Source organism: Tympanuchus pallidicinctus, unplaced genomic scaffold (genome assembly GCF_026119805.1).
Source record: "Tympanuchus pallidicinctus isolate F22 unplaced genomic scaffold, pur_lepc_1.0 scaffold1, whole genome shotgun sequence".
Taxonomy (NCBI): Eukaryota; Metazoa; Chordata; class Aves; order Galliformes; family Phasianidae; genus Tympanuchus; species Tympanuchus pallidicinctus.
Window position 1 is genome coordinate 43,940,988 of NW_026294618.1, and position 19,809 is coordinate 43,960,796.

The 19,809-nt window shown below is 43.4% G+C and overlaps 1 protein-coding gene across 4 annotated transcripts in view; it reads right to left on the minus strand.

Moving 5' to 3' along the window:
• Positions 1-11,511: 11,511 nt before the first annotated feature.
• Positions 11,512-19,809, minus strand: part of CDK19 (cyclin dependent kinase 19) — a 116,864-nt gene continuing 108,566 nt past the window's right edge. For all 4 annotated transcript variants that reach the window (XM_052685806.1, XM_052685792.1, XM_052685783.1 and 1 more), the window contains 2 exons: positions 19,195-19,461; positions 11,512-15,725 (listed from right to left, as the gene is read on the minus strand). In XM_052685806.1, coding sequence (XP_052541766.1) covers positions 15,594-15,725; positions 19,195-19,461 — 399 coding nt within the window. In that variant the 3' untranslated portion in view covers positions 11,512-15,593. The remainder of the gene's footprint in view (positions 15,726-19,194; positions 19,462-19,809) is intronic.

The following is a 19,809-nucleotide window of genomic DNA, read 5'->3' on the forward strand; positions in this document are numbered from 1 at the left end:
TCAGTCCCAGGGACCAACCCTGGCTCCTCTGCCCTCCCCATCCCACCAAGCCCCTTACACCTGAGGGCCCCAGCATTCGGCACTCACTGCACCACCTCAGCATCAGATTTATTACTATCATTGTCATTATTACACAGCACCTACAAGTCCTGGCTGCCCCATGAAGAATATTACATTGCTAATTTCCTTTCAAGATGAGGCTGTGCTGCTGCTACTCTGCTCATTTGCTTGCAGATGCTGTTTTGCTGTTAGTGCTGCGCTCTCAGCAGGTGCAGCACCAAAACACCCGCACAACCTTTCAAGGAGCTGTGTATCTTGTGTTATGGCCACCTGAAACCACAGCTCTGCAGGGCTAATGTGAAGAAAAGCAAAAGAAGAGCAAAAGTTGCTATAAATGTGCAGTAGCCATGCTGAGCAAAGGTGCAGCTCCTTTTCCCAACACTGAGCTTCCCCAGAGAGCTGCAATACCAGGTGTCCACATCCTGCACACAGCGTATCCTCTTTATCTCTTGCTGGTAGGTGGGCTCACTGAGCTGCTGATACACAGCTGGAGGAGTTCAACGCCAGGGTTGATGGGTTCCTGGGCAGTCTGATCTAGTGCGTGGCAATCCTGCCCATGGCACAGGGTTTGGAACCAAATGATCTTTGAGGTCCCTTCCACCCCAAGCCATTCTATGATTCTATGGTTCTGTATTACTCAGCAGATTAAATAGGCAGTGTATTAGGATGTATCTTTAAGATAAACAAATCATATACAGCAGGGGGACCAAAACAATTTGACACTAACAAACACATGCAACAGTTCAGGTTAAACAAACAAGCAGATGAAACCAGCACTTCATTGCACAGGTATTTTTTGTAACAACCTGCCAGTAGTTTCCTCCTGACATTAAGCAAGAATGGCAGAGTTATTTTACACTGTGTGGTGATCCCAGTGCAAGAGAGTCAGATGGACTAGTAAGCATGCCAAGTACCAGTCCCTGTAACCTTGGAGCTTAAGCAGCCAGATGTGGCACCTGGGGACACCTGTCTGATGGCACCAGCACTGTTCCTGGCTGCAGTTCTGAGCTGCCCCCATATGGCTTCAATTCAGAGACGGCTCAAAACGTAGGAAAGGAGTGGAATACTGGCTGGTTTTTCATGGACAAACTTCCCATTCCCAAAAACCTCACCAAAAGCTGTCCCACACATCTGGCCCTACTTGCAACCACTGTCCATCATTACTCCAGCCACAAAACCCATCCTATTTCAATCCTGGTAGGAAAAAACAGAAAGGATCAGGGAAATAATAACAAAAAAAAACTCAGTACAGAGGCAGGCAGTGTTGAATTTGGCTTTTCACAGAGGCACCAGAGATGTGGTTACAGAAGAGGGTGGATGCTAATGCAGCCACCAGCTATGCCAGTTGGGAGCATCACCCTGGCAAGCCCTGCTCCCATAGTCCCACCAGAACAGCACCAGACAGTAACATCACCACAGCTTCCCTCTCAGTTCCCCACCCAGACTCCATCCCGTGGGATTTGCCAGCAGATGGCAGGCAACCCCCGGCAGAGGTCCTCACCACCACACTTGGCTCCTGAGCTTCTCTGTTCCATCCAAACAGCACAAATATCTCCCAGCTCTCCTGCCCCTTCATCTGCAGCACCCAAGCAGCCCTTGGATGTGTGGGCAGGTGCAGTGAGGTTTGGTGGGAGCCTGCAGCATTGCAAGGAGTTGGTTGATGAGCCCATCAGCTGTTCAGCTGAGGGTGCACAGTGTTATGCTTGAATACCAGCAGGCTGGAGGAGTGCCATGCTCAGTGACTTGATGGCTATTCAGCCCAGAGAAGCACTTTGAGATTTAAAACGAAGAAAAAGCAGGTACTGCCTGCATCACCTCTGACACCACGTGGGCAATCTGCTCTGATAACATCAACATTAAATTCTCTTTTAGCCTGTGTAGAAAAAAGGGCCCAGCATCAAAGACGCAGTGCCAGCACCAGGAACAGGCAGATACTGCACCACATATTTCAGACTCAGCATCTCTGCACCAATTCACCCAGGCATGGGTATTGCTCTCTGGCCAGGATACAGGCAAGCAAAACCACGTTTACAAAACCTGTTGCAGTCTCCTGGAGGCTTGTCAAGCAGAAAGTGGCAATTGCTAGGTTGCAAATATTTTGTCTTCAAGCCTCAAGGAATGGTTTGCAAAAGCAAATCCAACTGCAGCAGCGTTGCTGTGAAACCTCCCCATGCAATCAGCACAGCCTGCTCTGAAATGCTCTGGTAAAGCGATTGGCTCTGACTCATGCTAAAACTGCTTGTGGTTTATGTGACAGAGAGCTTTCAGCCAAACTCCTGTCAAGAAGCATAAATTTCAACATCTCCACAGAGTTCTCTATCAAGAAGGAGAAGCCCACAAAACAAACACGTAACTGATAAACAGCACCAGCTTCCTAAAGAGCCACCCCATGCTGGCAGGGCTGCAAAACTCTTTGGGAGGGATGGGCCTCACTCCATAGCCATGCTGGGGTGTTGGTGGGCAGCATTGCTTTACTGCCCTTCCTCATGCTTCAGCTTGCACATGCTCCTGCCAACTGCTGGAAGGTGAGGCAGCCAATAGGTTTATATTAGACAGGTCAGAACTGCCTGATAGATTCACAGAAACAGAATTGTAGCATATCACGAGTGGGAAGGGACCTACAGGGACCAGCAAGTCCAGCTCCTGGCTCCTCACAGGACCAGTATTCAAGCCCTATGTCTCAAAGCATTATCCAAGCACTCTTTGAACCCCAGCAGCCTGGGGTCATGTCCACTGCCCTGGGCAGCCTGTTCCATGCCCACTGCCCTCTGGTGAAGAACATCTTCCTAACCCCCACTTGACCCTCCCCTGACAGCTCCGTGCTGTTCCTCAGGCCCTGTCGCTGTTACTAGAACTAAGAAAAGTTGTCCCAGCCTGTTCCCACCAGGCCCACTGGGTCTCGCATGCACGTGGCTGCTGAAACGTGATGTGGTGACAGTGTGGAGTGATTCAGAAGAAAATCATGGAGCCGCTCCCACCTGCCCATGTGAGCATGAATCATGCATGCGTGCTCAGACCCCAGCCAGGTGTAAATCAACAGGTAGTAAATGAAGTATAAAGAAGAACCTCCTGAGGCCCAGCAGCCATCCCCGCCTCTCACCAGCCTCAGGACATTATCCAATCCAGTGGGCACAGGTGGCCCGGTTTGCATTCTCCCCGGATAACCTGCACTCATTCTCTATCAGCACTTGCAAAATGAAGCCAAAGTGTTCATTTCCAAGGGCATAGCAAGGCTTAGCAATCTTCTCCTGAATTGGTAAGGTCACTAGAATCAATGTGCACCTATGTGTGTTTGCCCTTGCCCACCAGCAGCTGCCCCTTGGGGCAGGCAGGTAAGTTTGCAGGGACAAGAAGGTGCAGCTCCAGCTGGTGTGACTCTGAGGGTCCCTTCACACTGAAGTGGCCAGGCCCATCCTGCAGCTATGGAGGTTCCCTTCCTATTCATTCCCTTAGACACCTCCTCACTATTGGCAGGAGGATCAGGTCACCGTCCTGTCAGGTATTTTAGGAAGGCTGCTGTGAAATTAGGAGCTAGCCTGTGTGAGCCTTGAACCTTTGCAAGCTGTCTTCTGCCTGTCAAGATCAAGGAACCTGGGTTTCCATCAGTCCTTTCTACTTGACTTGCAAGTCAGTAAGATGCAATTCCTCCGTTGGTCTCATGTTCTCTGAGCAGTAGGTTGAGCTTCATGGCAGACAATGTCTGCAGTGCACAGTGCTTCCACCCACTGATGTATAATATGTAAGAAAATCTGAAGACTTTACCTTGTGAGAGCTCAGGGCATACACTAAAATGGGCCATACTTTTATCTGTCCTGACACCAATAAATGACAGTGTTGTCAGACAGCTCCCCAGGATCACCAGGCCTCAGACAGCACTAGTGACAGAACATCCTATCTGGCAAGAAAAGCAAAGGGACACAAAACACCCAGGGGCTCCCTGAATATACCTTGTGTTTGTGCATCTTCCATCAGCTGTAAAACCATATTCCCAGGTGCGGGATGCAGGGGGTCAAGAAAAGAGTGGGTTTGTGTAGGATCGTACCAGCAGGACTGGGCAGAGCTGAGCTACAATGTGGAAAGGGGCATTTGGCCAGCTGGTCACTCAAGCACAGGACGACTTGGACCTCCCTTGCAACCATTGGGCATAAAACATGCTGGAAGACGGGCCTCTTGGTGTGGGCCCACAGCCACTGAGCCACAATGGTGTGGTGTGTCACCTTACAGCAATCCAGCCCTCACATGGGCCCCCACTCCTGCCTTTCCCATATGGGCCCTTCAGAGCCAAATGCTCACTCAATGGATGTGAAGAGTAATGGTGACCCGAAAGGTGTGAAATCTTCACAAAGACCCAAACACCAGAGTCTCTCCTGCCCAGGTAGGAGCAGTGCAGCAGCAGGACCCAGCCTCTGCCAGCTTACCTCAGGTATTTCCGGCACCTTTTCTCAGACTCCCACTTAACTGCACCTTGAGCTGACATCTTGCAGAAGGTGGGCCCATCGCTGCCACGGGTTGGATGATCTCCCTTTCCGTCTCTGTGTGTAGGCTTCTCAATAGAGCTCTGCCCCATGTGCTGCACTTGTGGCTGAAGCGGCAGCCCCAGAGGACCTCCGTGCCAACCCCACCACTTTCCAGCCCTTCTCAAAGGAACAATCAACACAGTAGTTTGCAAATACTGTAGCCAATGTCTACATTGCTACAGTAGGCATCTACATCAAGCAGATGCAATAGTCTGTGCATGTGGAGCGCCAAAAAAGTGGGTTTTGTGCAGGACACCTTATTTAGGTCAGGTAACCAAGTGACCGACCAGCAGGTCCTGGGCTGGGAGCTGCTCTGGCACTGGCTGAAGGAAGCGATCGTGTTACACAGGGGGGACTTCTGGCCTTGAGCATCCTAGGCTGCACTGCAGCATTTAAACCTGAAACCCCCTGTATGAATGCTCAGCACTGTTATATTTAGTACACAGAGCTATTCTGGCTACATGGAGTATCCTGATTTCTTTCTGCTTTTTTGAGAAACAGGCTATTCCTTACCTCCATGTTTAAATATGTGCACAAGAGGAATGATGCAGAAAAAATGTGGCCCTTTTTTTTCAAAACTTGACAAAACTTGGCAGATGACTATCAGCATCAACATGGTTTTACTAGCCATGCCAACCTAAATACATGCAGGACATTTCCTAATAATTTAAATAAGCACACTGCTGAGGTTCCCCTGTCTGGCAAGAGCCTACAATTCAAAAGCATGGATGTCTTTGGCTTTGACATTCACATGTGGCATACCCAGAGTCCGTCCCTGATGCCACAAAAGCAGGGAGCCTTCCTACTCCACTCTCTTGCCCTGTCCTCTCCACGAGTGTGGCCCATTCAACATTCTGGAATATCAGTCCATACAAGGGCAAGACTGAATACTTGCTACAGTGCTCTTTGGATTGGATTCTCAAGGTAGTCTATCAACTACATGGAGCCACAGAACAATGAACTACTGTCCTTCTCATAGCACCATGCAAAACGTGAAGGAGATGGGTGGAATACATATGGAATACCTCAGCTCTGACATACAAGAAGCTGCAGTGATAACACAGTCTTGGAATAGCACAGCCACTGTGTATTATTAATAAAAGCATGACACACTGCAACTGATATATGAATTTGGCACACCAGGGGGGAGACAATACGCCTGCTTCTGATCTAGCTGGCAGGTCATTTCTTATATCTTCCAGCACACACAATCCACTGTCCTTATTCTATGAGCTTTACATTAACAAGTCATAGTTGAGTATTTCTCCACAGACTAAATATATGTAAACGTTATCACACAAGATTTGAGTTCTAAGAGATGAAAGCATATGGCCAACGTGCAAACACAATAGACGTCACGATCTCAGACTATTCAAACAAACACAACCCCCGTATCACTCTGGATGATAACAGAAGTGACTCCATTTCTGCTGCCCAGGACTGACTGCCTCAAAGTCACTGGGAACTTCCAGCTTTCACCCAGCAACAGCACTGCAAGAAGCAGCTTTTGTCCATCCGCAGTGGGATGTATCCTCCAGGGCATGTTAGTAGATGTCCCCGTTGTTTTGTAAATGGGTAGGGATTTATTTTCTGTGCTAGTGGGATATTGTAAGCTACAAAAAACCACCCAACAATAACTAGAAAAACTTTCAAACTCTTAAACAAAAGTTCTATTATTACCAAAGGGAGTATTTTGAAACCATAAACTATGCAAGTATTCACGCATTTATGGGTCAGTACGACAAAAGCCCATTAACTTTTTGACACGATTGAGTCAGCTTACTTGCTGTGTGGAGAATTTTGTAAAGGTGACTCACTTCTGTCAACTTAGTATAACTTACACAGTTGTGATGGTTATCATTGAGCTAAATCTTTCTCTTTGAAACTCAAATGTTTTCAAAGCACTGCAGTTGTCGCACAGCGCCATGGAGCAGTGCTGCCTGCCCGGATCTCTGCAACAAGAGGGCACCAGCAAGGAGAAACCCCAATCTCTCGCTTTCTCCTCTGCTAGCATTCTGACTTTTACTGCCAAAATCAAAACATTGGAAACTATCCTTCTTTCTTCTGTACCAGTGCAGGAACAATTTGTACAATTAAAGGAGGTTGAAAACAGAAAATTATAATTACAATTTCACAGACGACTCATTCTACATCATATTAGACAATGGCAAGACCAAAACCAGATGTTTTTGTGCTGTACAGCCCAGCAATAACAATATAATCTGATGACTTCCAGTCACCTTGTAGCACTATCTATCAAACATAAAAACTTGCAGGTTAAAGTTCAGTGTCCACTTGTGTAAATGATCCATGAAGCTCCAAACAGAGCTCCCCTGAGCAGGTCAAGCACTCAGGGTGAGAGGTCACAGTCCAGAACTGCATTGCACGGATACCACGGAAAGCATTTTAAGGATGTAAATGTTTAAAAAACCAACACATTTTAAAATGTACTTATTTAAAAGTTTATTGTGTTCTGAAGAACTTCTGCCACCTAAACTTGATAGCATTATCACTTCATTAGAAGACCAAAAGGCTACAATTCTGCTGCTCCTTTGCTCTCTAATGCACCAATAAATTCCTACTGGTGGATGTAGGTAATCTGACCAATGCAATGCCTTTGGAAGGACTTCCAATCCCTGCATCACTCAGCAGGATCTAGTCTACTATTAAAACTTCACCTGTTGAGAATAGCTATGAAGAATTCCTCTCTTCAGTGCTTCATGTGTTGAGATTTTCATTATGTATGACGCATTATAGCCTTGTGAGATGAAGAGAGCATAGAATGGATTACTGCTGGTTACCACACCATGTCCAGAAGTCAGCAACAATCGCATGATTTCTTTGTTTCCTACTTTGAAAAACTGTGTTTAAAAGTAATGCAGATTCTCATTTACTAACTTGTATTTTTCAGTAACGTGCACTGCTGGAATAAGCAGAACAAAATTCCATTTTGAAACTCAACTGGAACAAAGCTAAAGGTTTCATGTAACTTCTTGCTACAGAGCATCATGACATGATATAGCTAAAGGCTGCACTGCTGAGTAGAATTGCTCAGGTTGGAAAAGACCTTAAATATTATCAATGCAACCACAACCTAACCATACTACCCTAACTCTGACCCCCTGCTAAATCATGTCCCTGAGCACCACATCCAAATGGTTTTTAAACACATCCAGGGATGGTGACTCAACCACCTCCCTGGGGAGCCTTAACAACCTTTCTGTAAAAAAGTTTTTCCTGATATCCAACCTAAAGTTCAAGCTCAAGTTCAGGCCATTTCCCTCGTCCTCTGCAAGTTTCCTGTAAGTTTCTCTAGCTTCTGGTCAGTAACTGGCCGTTTCTGTGTTTATTCAGTGTTCTTTAAAGTATCTTGAAGGAGATAGAGAACTTTGGGAGCACGTCAGCTACGTATGCATGTTGTGTACAGGGAATATACAGCTGAAAGAAGGAGTGACTAAAGGAACTGGGACTGTTTAGTCTGGGGAAGAGGAGGCTGAGGGGAGACCTTATTGCTCTCTTCCAATATCTGAAAAGTGCTTACAGCGAGAGTGCGGTTGGTCACTTCTCACTGGTGACAGGTGACAGGACGAGGGAAATGGCCTGAACTTGAGCTTGAACTTTAGGTTGGATATCAGGAAAAACTTATTTAAGGGAGGTGGTTGAGTCACCTACAGTAGACTAAGTCAAGCACATCAAATTGAAATTGTTAGGTAGATTGGTACTGCCTTCAGACTTCAAATAATAATGATTATACATTAAAAAAATCTACTCTGGTTATCTTCAGTATCTGTTACATAAACACTGTGGGACTCACACAGCGATTTCAGCAGCTCAACCATAACCATACACTTCTCTTTCAGAACTTTGTTGCTGGTTTTAATCTACCTCAAACAATCATTGTTGTAACAAGTATTTATTTTGCAAATGAAAAAATAATTGCAGTCACCATACAGTAATACTTTTTCTTTGTTTCTACTACAATAACAAAATAAATCAATCTTAAGGACGTGAAGCTCTCTGAAGTGTAAAAGAACAGTACCTACCTGCTAAAAACCATTGCAGGTAATTAACATTGTAATTTGTTGGCTATTGGAATGGTGCTTGCTGGAGTTCCAAGTCTAGCCAGATCAAACTGATAATACTTGGCACCAATATGATGTCTTCTGTGTTCAAACAGCACATGAAATCAGCTCTCATGTTACTGCTGCACGTTGCCCAGCAGTAAAAAGCACAGTATTCAAGTGGCTGTTATTTGCAATAGAATGCCTCCAAGCACCAGGCATGAAACAACTGTATTAGGACCAATGGGCCCTTCCTGTCTCAGGGAGCTCAATGGGCGTGTGGAAGGTGATGGATGGGTGAGACTGTATCCACTCGACTGTATCCATTAACACAACAGGTACAACTCAGGATATCCATTGCTTTAAGTATTAAACTTCCATATGTAGGAAATTAAAAGTGTTTCAACAAGAGATGCAGGTGATACGTAGGAGGGAATTCTGCAAAAATTTATGCAACAGGAACAAGGGGCAACTGGAAGCAGCATGAAAATGCTTATTTGGAAATCTAGAATGAGGGTCATAGAAGTTGATCTGATGAGATGATCAGACCAGGAGATAACTTCATTTGAGTAAGAGGGTTGGGCATGGGCTCACATCAGGCTTTGGCAGTGATGTGAAAGTAAAGAGAGCAGTTTCACATCCAATGGAACAAAGATGACAAAGCCAGAACAGTAATGCAGGAAGCAACAAGTCAAAGCAAGAGCCTAATGAACAGTATACTGCACAACTTCCCAGACGCTGTGAAATATAAGTTGTCTAGATGGCAGGGACAGAAAAGAGATGATACTAAGTCAGATCAATGTGAGCCTGAATTAGACTCTAGATTGCATGACCAGGCAAGAAAATCAGTCAGGGGTGCTGCAGAATGTAGACTGGGACAGAGCCAGCACATGAGGCTGTAAGGACATCCACGCTGAGGATCACTGAGATGCTGAAGGGACTGGGGCACCTCTGCTGTGAGGAGAGGCTGAGAGAGCTGGGCCTGCTCAGCCTGAAGAAGTGGAGGCTGAGGGGGACCTCACCAATTTTTACAAATTGATTACAAAACATGAAGGGAGGGTGCAAAGAAGATGGCTCTTTTCAGCAGTGCCAAGTGCCAGGGCAAGGGGCAGTGGAACTGGAACACAAGAGGTTCTGTCTGAGCACCAGGCAGCACTGCTGTGCACTGTAAGTGATGGAGCACTGACACAGGCGGCCCAGAGGCTGAAGGCTCCTTTTTAGAAATTTTCAGAAACTGCCTGAATGTGGGCCTGGACACCCTGCTGGAGGTGTCCCTGCTGGAGCAGGGTTGGAGCAGATGGACCCAGAGGTCCCAGCCAACATCTAATCACTGTCCTTCTGTGAAGCAATTGACTAGGCATTGACAGAAAAACAGATAGGAAAGCAAACTATGAGGGGTATAAAGCTGGTGATGCCCAGTTGTACTGAGGCTGAAGTAACATCTGTTCATCCACAAGGTGCCTGAGGTGGATGCATTTTTTTCTGGCCATGAAACGGAACTTGAAAGCAGTATTGTACCCAAGTTGCAGATAAAATTACAGTTAAAGACATTTGCTGTTCAGCTCATCTTTTAGCATTACATAGGAAGCCTTCTCATAATCCCGCATCCTATAAGTGATGGCCTTGATTCTTTAAAATGCTTTTAGGTCTTTCTAGGTGAAAGGCATTGCAAGTACGAATCATTCAGAACTCCTCTGCTAGTATTTTCTTTGTGTGAAAGGCTAATCCTAATCTCACTTTCATCTGAAAGGCATATGGGGAACTGAAGTCTCAGGGGGCTGGAGCACCTCCCCTATGAGGACAGGCTGAGGGAGTTGGGCTTGTTCAGCCTGGAGAAGAGAAGGCTGCGGGGCGACCTCATTGCAGCCTATCAATACCTGAAGGGAACCTACACCCAGGAGGGGAGTAAACTCTTCAGAAGGGCTGACAACAGCAGGACTAGGGGAAATGGATCCAAGTTGAAGGGGGGAAGATTTAGGTTGGATGTTAGGGGGAAGTTCTTCACAAGGAGAGTGGTTAGGCCCTGGAACGGGCTGCCCAGGGAGGTTGTGGATGCCCCGTCCTTGGACGTGTTCAAGGCCAGGTTGGACGGGGTCCTGGGCAACCTGATCTGAATGTGTGTGTTTGGTGGCCCTGCTAGGCAGGGGGGTTGGAACTACATGATCCTTGAGGTCCCTTCCAACCCAGGTGATTCTGTGATTCTGTGATTCTGTCTCTTTCTTAACATCAACTGTAGAGCAAGGAGACCCCAACCATTCTTAGCCACGTAACCGTTACGGAGAAAATAGGTGGGACTTTCACTGTCCGTGAAACAACAACTGTTTGGAATGGAAATACACAGAGTAGCAAAGCACACAGAAAGCCACTTTGAAAAATACCAACGTGCTCCAGCTTGCGCTCTTTATGCTGTCAACTGAAATACTTGAAATCCCCCAACGTCCAGTGGAAGGAAGAAATAAGACGACATTTAGCTTTGGAATGCAGTAAAATAGCTTTCCTTTTCATTCTTTACTTTTTGTTTAATTCCCAGAAAACTGATCTGTAGGATTGTCTCACTAACAACAACAAATCTCAACAAGTGCCATCAGTGTGGCATAATAGAATACTTTTCAACAGAGGTCAAAACCTAAAAGAACTATTCCATCTATTCTGTTTTCCATAAGGCTTTATTCTATTTTGATAGACACATACCCATGAATATCCTCGTGGACATTTTGAAAGCTATAATTTCAACTCTGAGGTTTTGCAAGCTTTGTTTTTTGTGGTGTACGCTATCATAAACATCCTGAATGTAATTACAAGTGCAATTTTGTGGGCTGTATTTTCCCTGTTTGTAGCCAAAAGCCAATGTTTACAAAAACTTTTCAGCACTCTTATTTGATTTTAACTTTTTATTATTATTACAAATGTATATTATTTTATTAAAAAAATTCACACTGAAGCAAAGTCAATTTCATTTCATTACAACCAAGAATATAAAATGAATGCAAGGGACTCATAGTTAAGTTTTAACAGTCATTTCAAGAGTGACGTCAGGACAACTTAAAAGCAGTAAACTCTTAACTCTAGAATGAGAAAAGTATTCCATTTTGTGGTTTCGTGAGCCCATCGGCGTGGGCACTGCTGGACGTGGCCACCACTGATGGAAAGCGGCAAAGTTTCGTGGCAGCATGGGGCGCATACGCAATAATCCCTAATGAAAGCTACAAAAATGAAAGATGCGTGCATGAAATCATTAGAAAAAAGTAACTGCGTGGAGACAGGCACACTTCCACAAATAGTAAACATGGGAAAATACAACTAGAACGATTTGAAAAGTATACTACCTTACGTATATAAAAAGTTCTTTAAATTGCTGTTAAAAAGGACACGTTCTGTCCACATTTTGTGTAATACTTTTTAGTGTCTACACAAGACAAATTTTTAAAAAAAATTAAATAGTATTAATTTACTACTAAATATTTAGGAGATAACAGTGCATTAAGGACTTTTTTTTTTTTCATATAGTAATACACATCGCTCCTGCCTGGCGACATTTTTAGAAGATTACGTATGGCCTTATGTACAATACATTTATTTAACCCTAAAACAATTCTTTGCTTAATGGTGTTAAAGTACCATTCCTGAAGATTATGAAGAGGAACTAAGCTTATTATGTTTATATAAAATATTATACAATTTGAACACTTCTAGCTTCCCACCACCCCTCCCGCTCAGGATGCTCTTCCCTCCCCCTCCCCAGATACAGTGTCACAGATACAGTGCAGGACTTGCAGCTCTCCCTACATCTCTCCTTCGTTGTGCAGTCTGTGCTACATGAACTTCACCCACGTGTACCAGGCTGCTATTCCATTCCCAACACAGCCACTGCCTCTGAGCCCGCAATGGGAAAAGCTGTGCTCAGCAGCCCACTCTGCCGCCACGCACGCAGGAAGGAGCCAACATCTCTGCTGGTGTCCCTCACCTCCCTGGGTACCAACACGCAACACTTTGGTGAGGGAACAGAGCTTATGGGCAAAGACAAAGCTGGGAAGTACTAACCAAACTGCACGAGCAAAAACTAATAAAAAATAACATGGCCCTGGCTTCCCATGACACACTACACAGTTCGCTTCTTCAAACCTCATGAAATTACCCCTGAAAAGCAAGGCTTCTTTCACTATGACTGCCAGCCACCCCAAAAACGCACTGCAAACTCACAAGAAAAGGCAAATTAGTTCCCAAACAGAAGACAAAGAAACCAGCAAAGCATGCACAGCACGCATTTTCCAGCAGACACCTGTGCTCAACTCTCCATTCAGTTGTTACTTTGAAGGCGATGGAAGAGGTCAGCTCAGCTCTTTGCTTCTGCACAAAAACTGGAGGGGACTGGGGTATGGACCATCTGCCTGGGCCAACAAACACACATACCAGTTCGGTTTGGGCAAAGGGCATGGCAGCTGCTCTAGAAGCTGGAAGCACACTCAACCAAAGGACCTAACACTGCTGTGAAGTTTCACACACTACACAGTTTAATCTACACCACGATTTTGCCTTGCTGGCACAAGAGCCCAGCATAACCCTACAGAAACAAAACACATCTCCCCGCTACTATGTGATCTGCTACAGGTCACAGCAGGGGAAATAAACGTTGGGTGATTGTAATGGAAGAGAGAAAAGGATATGGGCAGAACTGAAGGCTTAAATTGGGAGGAGACAACAATTACTCTTCCACTGGTTAATTTCCAGAAATGTGTAATTCAAGTCACAAATACATATTAAAAAATGATACTTTACAGCATTGGCCAAATATCTATCAGCTCAAGGTCCTTCATGCTAACATCAGTAAGAGGCAGGATGTTTCTCTTATGGAAAGAATGGAACCCCAGGTTCATTGAAATAAAATACTTAAGATCGGTCCTCTGAAACCCGTTACTGGGCGGGTATACACGCGTAGCACTTCCAGATCTACGCATTAAAAGTATCTCTTGGGAGATTATTTTTCCCTGAAAACAACTGCATTTTTTTTCCTTCCAAATTGGTTCATTTCATTTCCACCACCTTCTTACCCATCTGATGACAAAAGCAGACTTTATTCTCTTTTCCAGAGAATCTGGGTGTTGTCAAAGTCGCATGATGGGGACATGGCCAAACAAGCCAACTGCTCACTAAAGGCATGAAAACAACACATTTTTGAGGGGGAAGGGGACAATAAAGTTGACTGGGTCAACTTTAATAACCCAATAAAATCAAATTCCTGTCTAGCTGTGCTAAAAAGCATTTTCCTCAGAGCAAACAGACCCACATGTCTTCCTAGGTATGAGCACAACTTCAATGTGAATGCGTGCAGGTAAGTACTGCAATATTTACAGAAGAGAACACAGTGTAAGTGATTGTAACACCGACTATTCACATATAAACTCCTCTGATTACACCTTCTCTGGACACCAACTTTAAAGCTCGCTGATGTTACATCGTCGGCAGCTTTCGAACAGCATTAATGGTTTTTCCAGGTTTTCTGCAACAAGACCCCCTTATTTCTGATGGCTGAAGGAAAAACGAAGCTGTCCCAAATTATAAGTTGCTTCTCTCCAAATAACTGTGGTTGCTGAAGTTGGACAATGATTCTCTGATCACGCTTCTGAAAGCTGCTTATTTACTGGGGATTTTCTGCCAGCTACCCATCCACTTACAGTCCTTAGGCACAATCAAAACATGTTTGCTCTAGGGAAAAAGAAACATTTCAGTGCAATCAAGCGCATCTGGTGTAACTAATCTGGGTTAATCACAGCAATGTGAGGGACATAGAATATGCATCACCGACATGAAAAAGGAAGAATTTTCAACATGCTTTTCAAACTGCACAATAATTTCTCTTAATTATCAATCTAACAAAAATTGACTAAACGTATTCGCTTTTATAAGTCTCAGTATTTCTGTCATACTCAGGAATGTGAAAGAGAAGCTACATTTATAGAACTCTCACATACATTAATCAGCTGCTTAACAGAAAAACAAGCCATCATCCACATTCCTCCTGAAACTTGAGGGCAGTAAAAACATTTTCTCAACTATTTTGGTGTCCAGCCTGGGAAGACATTCCATTTTTCTGTTCCAACAAATCCTGAAAGCATCTCCTTTTTATGTGACAGTCATTGTTCCATTTAAAACAACACTTAATTTAAAACTAGTCAGAGCACGATCACTGTGATTTCAAGAATTCAATGTGAATGAGTTAAATAATATCAGCAATCTTCTGTCTGGAGTTCAGTCCAGTAGCATGAAGCGTATTTGCTGCTGCAGAGACTTGGGTCATTTTTTTCTTTTTTCCTTTTTCTTTTTTTCTTTTTCTTTTCTTTTTCTTTTTAAGACCTCGCCTGAAAACTAGACTAATAAAAACAGAATAGTAAAATACTCTGGAACAGTAAAATTTTGCTGTTCTTGACATCCATGAGCAAAACAGTAATATCCTGTGAAAATAACATAGTGCTTTAAAAAGGTGCAATATACCTGTATAGCTAAACTGGTTTGCCTAGTATAAAACTAACTATATACAAGCTTGAAAGCCTGGGAGTTCAAGATTTTAAAACTTTAAAATCCCATCAAAGAGATTGAAAAGACAGATTTATGGCAATCACTACAGCATAAAGGAAGGTGCACCAGGAATCCTTCAAAATTCCAAAGGTTAAAGAAGTTAAGTGCTGGGTTCAGATCAGAAGGGTTCATTAGAGTAACCACAATAGAGCACATGCAAGGGCAGGGAGGAAGGAAAACTTCACAAAAATCTCCTTTATGGCAATAAAGGGGCAGGAAAAAAAAAAAAGTCTTCAGTAAGTAAAGTTTTCCTTTTGCAATTGAGAATTTCAGTTCTGCATCATAGTTCGTATTTTTGGTTCTTCTCATCATCACAAACTTCATATTGCTGGAGACTTCTGGCTTTTAGTCCATTCCTTTTGAGTGCAGTCTGTTAAGCCTCTCAGTACCTGTGAGACTGGTGAGATTGGTGATACTGAGAGCTCTGCTGAGATGATGTGGAATAGCCCATTGTACTCTGGGACTGAGAAGATCCCTGAATGTTGCTTTGGTAACTCAGGCGTGAGCTGGAGTGCTGGAGAAAAAAGAGAATGGGATCAGGGAAATGAAAAACAGCCTGTTAGGACTGTGCAGCACAGGAAACTTTCAAGCTCTCTGAAGCTCATTAAAATCTGGCTGTTGGAGAAACTAACTGAAAGGTATTACTGTTTTAAGTCCCACAAACAGGTAATCAATCTGATCTGTAATCAGCCTTAACGCAGCCCAGAAAATACACCATGTCATCAGCAGACATTTAGAAGTACAGCATGTGCACATCAATTATTTGCAGTACAAATACACAATGAACATGTCCAGTAAGACAGGACCTTTGTCCAGGAAAATGATAACATAAAATATTATAATTTTAGGTGAGTCTTTCAACCTGTTGCCTTAATTACTGGAAAACAGCTGCTTAATGATGGGCATGTGTGTGTTCAAATTTATATGTCTGTGCTAAATATTTTTTTCCTCCATTGTTTGAGATGTTAGCTAAGAGGACCTCAATTTCAGCAACCCAGGTTCATGGATAATTTGTGACCTCCAGAATGTTTTATTTGAATGCTTATTATCGTGCTATTCCCTGTCAAGAATTAATAACGAGCTGCAAAATCACTTTGTGCAAAAGGTACGGCTTAATGGATGGGAGACTCTCTAGCAAAGTAAACCCTACAATCCGATCCACAAAAAATGAATCTACAAAACAAAATGGTACATCTACTCACAGACAGCAAGCCATTTGTTTTCAGCCAAGTTAAGTGCAGGCTCAGGCAGCTTTCAATAAAGATTTCTTTCACTGTGTACAGCTTGGTTCTACCTGCCTATGCCTTACAGTTATCAGAAAGACTGTGTCAAACAATGATCATCCAGAAAGAGCATTAAAATCCTACATTCTGACTAAATATCAAGATCAGGAGTTATTTATGGAAAATATCTGGAAAATGTAAGTTCTGAAAGGAAAGCCCACAGATCAAGTGAGTCTGTAAGAATACAGCATTCTTCACAGACCAACCATCTGCTCAGCACAGGTAAGAGACAAGTCAGTGGTCTCATCTAACCATCAGATCCCAACCAGGAGCGCTATGAAAATGTCTTGACAGCTTTCCAGCCAGATGAAGAAGAGCAAGAACCCAAAGTTCAGGCACTGTCAACACATTTCTGCCCTTTCTTTTCCTATACATAGCTTTATCTTTAATTTCACATAAACTTGAAAACATACTAAAACCTAAAAATACTGCATTATTTTTTCCATGTTCTATTTAAAGATAGAAAACTGAAGGTTGATTTCAAGGTGAAGATTAGTGATATTAGAGAGAGATAACTGTCCATCTTCTAGACCACTGTATCTCAATATAATATCAATATAATCAATATCAGCTTCACTTGTTCACAAGGAGCAGTTGGGGAGAGGACAGTGCAGCACACCAGCTTTGAAAGAGATCTCTCTCAGTGGCACGTACACCATCAGTAACCAGGCTGTGTTTGGCCTGTTTAATTAGAATGTTTACCAAGTGTCTGAAACATAATTTGGCACAAAATTTTGCAACTTTTAACCGGGAAAAAAAGGAAGAATTATGATAAATACTGTGATCATATAGGAACTGGTTCTGGATGAAAATGCCACGTTATCACGTTAAGCAAAAAACCTGAGGTCATATAAGCAACGTTCAGTAAAAATTAAGAGAGAATTCCCATTGTCATTTGTAAAAGTAACACATATTGATATTGGTATCAACAAATCACAAAAAAAATTCAACAGAGACATCAGGTAACCAGCTAAATGAAACTCAAAGCAAAGCAATTCTTCCTCCTACTTCTGAGTTGGAATATAATGGAGTAAAATTGATGCATAGGACTACAGAACATCTGCTCACACTTATTTTTATTCTGCAGAAGAGAATTTTTTTAAACATTTATTTATTTATTTATTTTAGAACTAAGTCGAACTTGGACAAATTGCAGACATTCCTCTCTGGAACAGAAGACTGTCAGCTAGAATTTAAGGGCAGACAGCCAAATCCAAATTTAAAAATGGATAATCAGATCAGACAGTTTAGTAAGTGATGTAAAGGGAGCATACAGATCATTATTTTGCTGCCTGTGCTGTTAAATTCTAGAAGGAAAGGGTCATGGGAGGTTTAAAAAAAAAAAAAAAAAAAAAAGAACCATCTCAAAAAATATTAGATTTAGACTGCTAAAAACTTGTAAGGTGGAATCTTGCCAACAGTTTGGAGAGCTGTGTAAGGATTCTGTAATGGACATCATCAAATGCAGCATATCAGCTCTCAAAATACAGATCAAAACAGGCCAGCCATAAATACTATTAGTCAGACAGCTGTAGTGATCAGTCCAGACTTCGAGCCTGCCTGGAACTTTTCAAAAAGGAAACCTTGTTGTCTTTACCCTTGCATTGCCCTCAGTATCTGTGTGATCGTTTGTAATTAAAAGAGTAAAACAGAAAAAGGAGAAAAATGTCTGACACTGAGAAATCAATTGCATGTGGAGGAGGTATGGGTGGAGAAGCCAAAGCAATTCCAGAGCTTCTTTGTTTTGTATTAAAGCTGTTTATTTTATGCTTAAAATAGCCTGAACATGTTTCTTAAAGGTGGTATACTCTTGAAGGTTGGTAGCAAACAGAATCCCTAACATGCTTTAAAACACACTTTTACTAGCTACCTTGCTGTTAATCTGCTTTTGACTCATTTTTCACATTCTTCAAGTATTGAAGAAGTTGGTTGAATCAACTCTTTGGACATTTAGTGTCACTTTTTCAGAGGAAAGCATCATAATTCTATGAGAGAGAGACAAACATGCAAGTCCCAAAACAATTTGGTGATACGTCTTTTACGTATGAATGCTACTGAAGTGAAAAACATGAAATCTATTCAACTCCGGCCACAACAGACATTACGCATGCTCACGCCCTGCTTCAGCATGATTCATACCGATGAACCAAAACTTGTGCTAACATGCATTTTTCTCTTTAACTTTAGAAGTAAATTTAGTAAGATATTGGAAATATTGGAACAAACTACAGAATCGTTCCATATGTGAGATGATATCAGGTAAAACAAAGCAGAAACCAAAGGGAAAAGCCTGGCTCTAATTTTGATTCGCTTCCCAGGATCTGCCTCTCACACAGGATTTAACCTTGCCAAGAGCCAAGTATTTTGAATGCGATATGATGCAGCATTTACATTCATGAAATAGTTGCAGTGGCTTCGCTAAGATTATTCTCACATAAAGCTATGCACAAACTTAAGTGCTCTCCTGGGGTGGTTGAGCCCTCAACACTTAATGGGGTGCAGCAGATATAACTTGTTTTGTATCGCAAATTACTAACCACAGCGCAAAACCTTTTTACTGCCCTAACGTATCACAGCATACCTGCTACGGCTACCAGGAAAACTCGTTACAACACGATTTTCTTTTTTATTGCAGCGGGGAAGAGAGAAAACGACATTTTGCCTCCACGCAATCAGAAGCAGCAAAAATTCAAGAGGTACCTGATAATCTGAAGGCATGACAGGCCCGCCTGAGTTAGCGCCTGAAGGCCCTATGCGTGGTTTCTTGTTTGGAGGCACCTGGTTGAGGCTGGAGTCCTGGCTGTGCTGGAGTCCTGCACCCGCACCCCCTCCGCCCGCACCCGTGCCCCCAGCCGTGCCATTGGTTTGGGTGCTGTTCTGCTGCTGCTGCTGCGGTTGCTGCGGCGCGGCCTGCGGCTGCTGCTGAGGTGCTGTTTGCTGCTGATGTTGGTTCTGCTGCTGCTGATTCTAAAGGAAGAAAGAAGTGACACGACACCGTCATTTGCTCCGTACTCGTTTGTGATCCTGAGGGAGTCACTAAGCCTGGTGCCACCGTGCTGCTGGAAAGGCAGTATGCCCTCATGTTTGCCAGGAAAGCACGGCAAGGCCAGGTAATGCATAAGATGTGCTCCGGTGGGCCTCAAATTGGGGTATGTCATTTGTGGTTCTTTCTGTTGTGGTTTTATGTTGTTTTTTTGTGTTTTTGTTTTTTTAACAAATCAGGCGAGGCTAAAGCTGGCATGACAGCCTAGTGATTGCTGCAGCTAGGCAAGCACTTAGGCCAGAGTAACAGGGAGCAGGATGGAAGGAGCAATT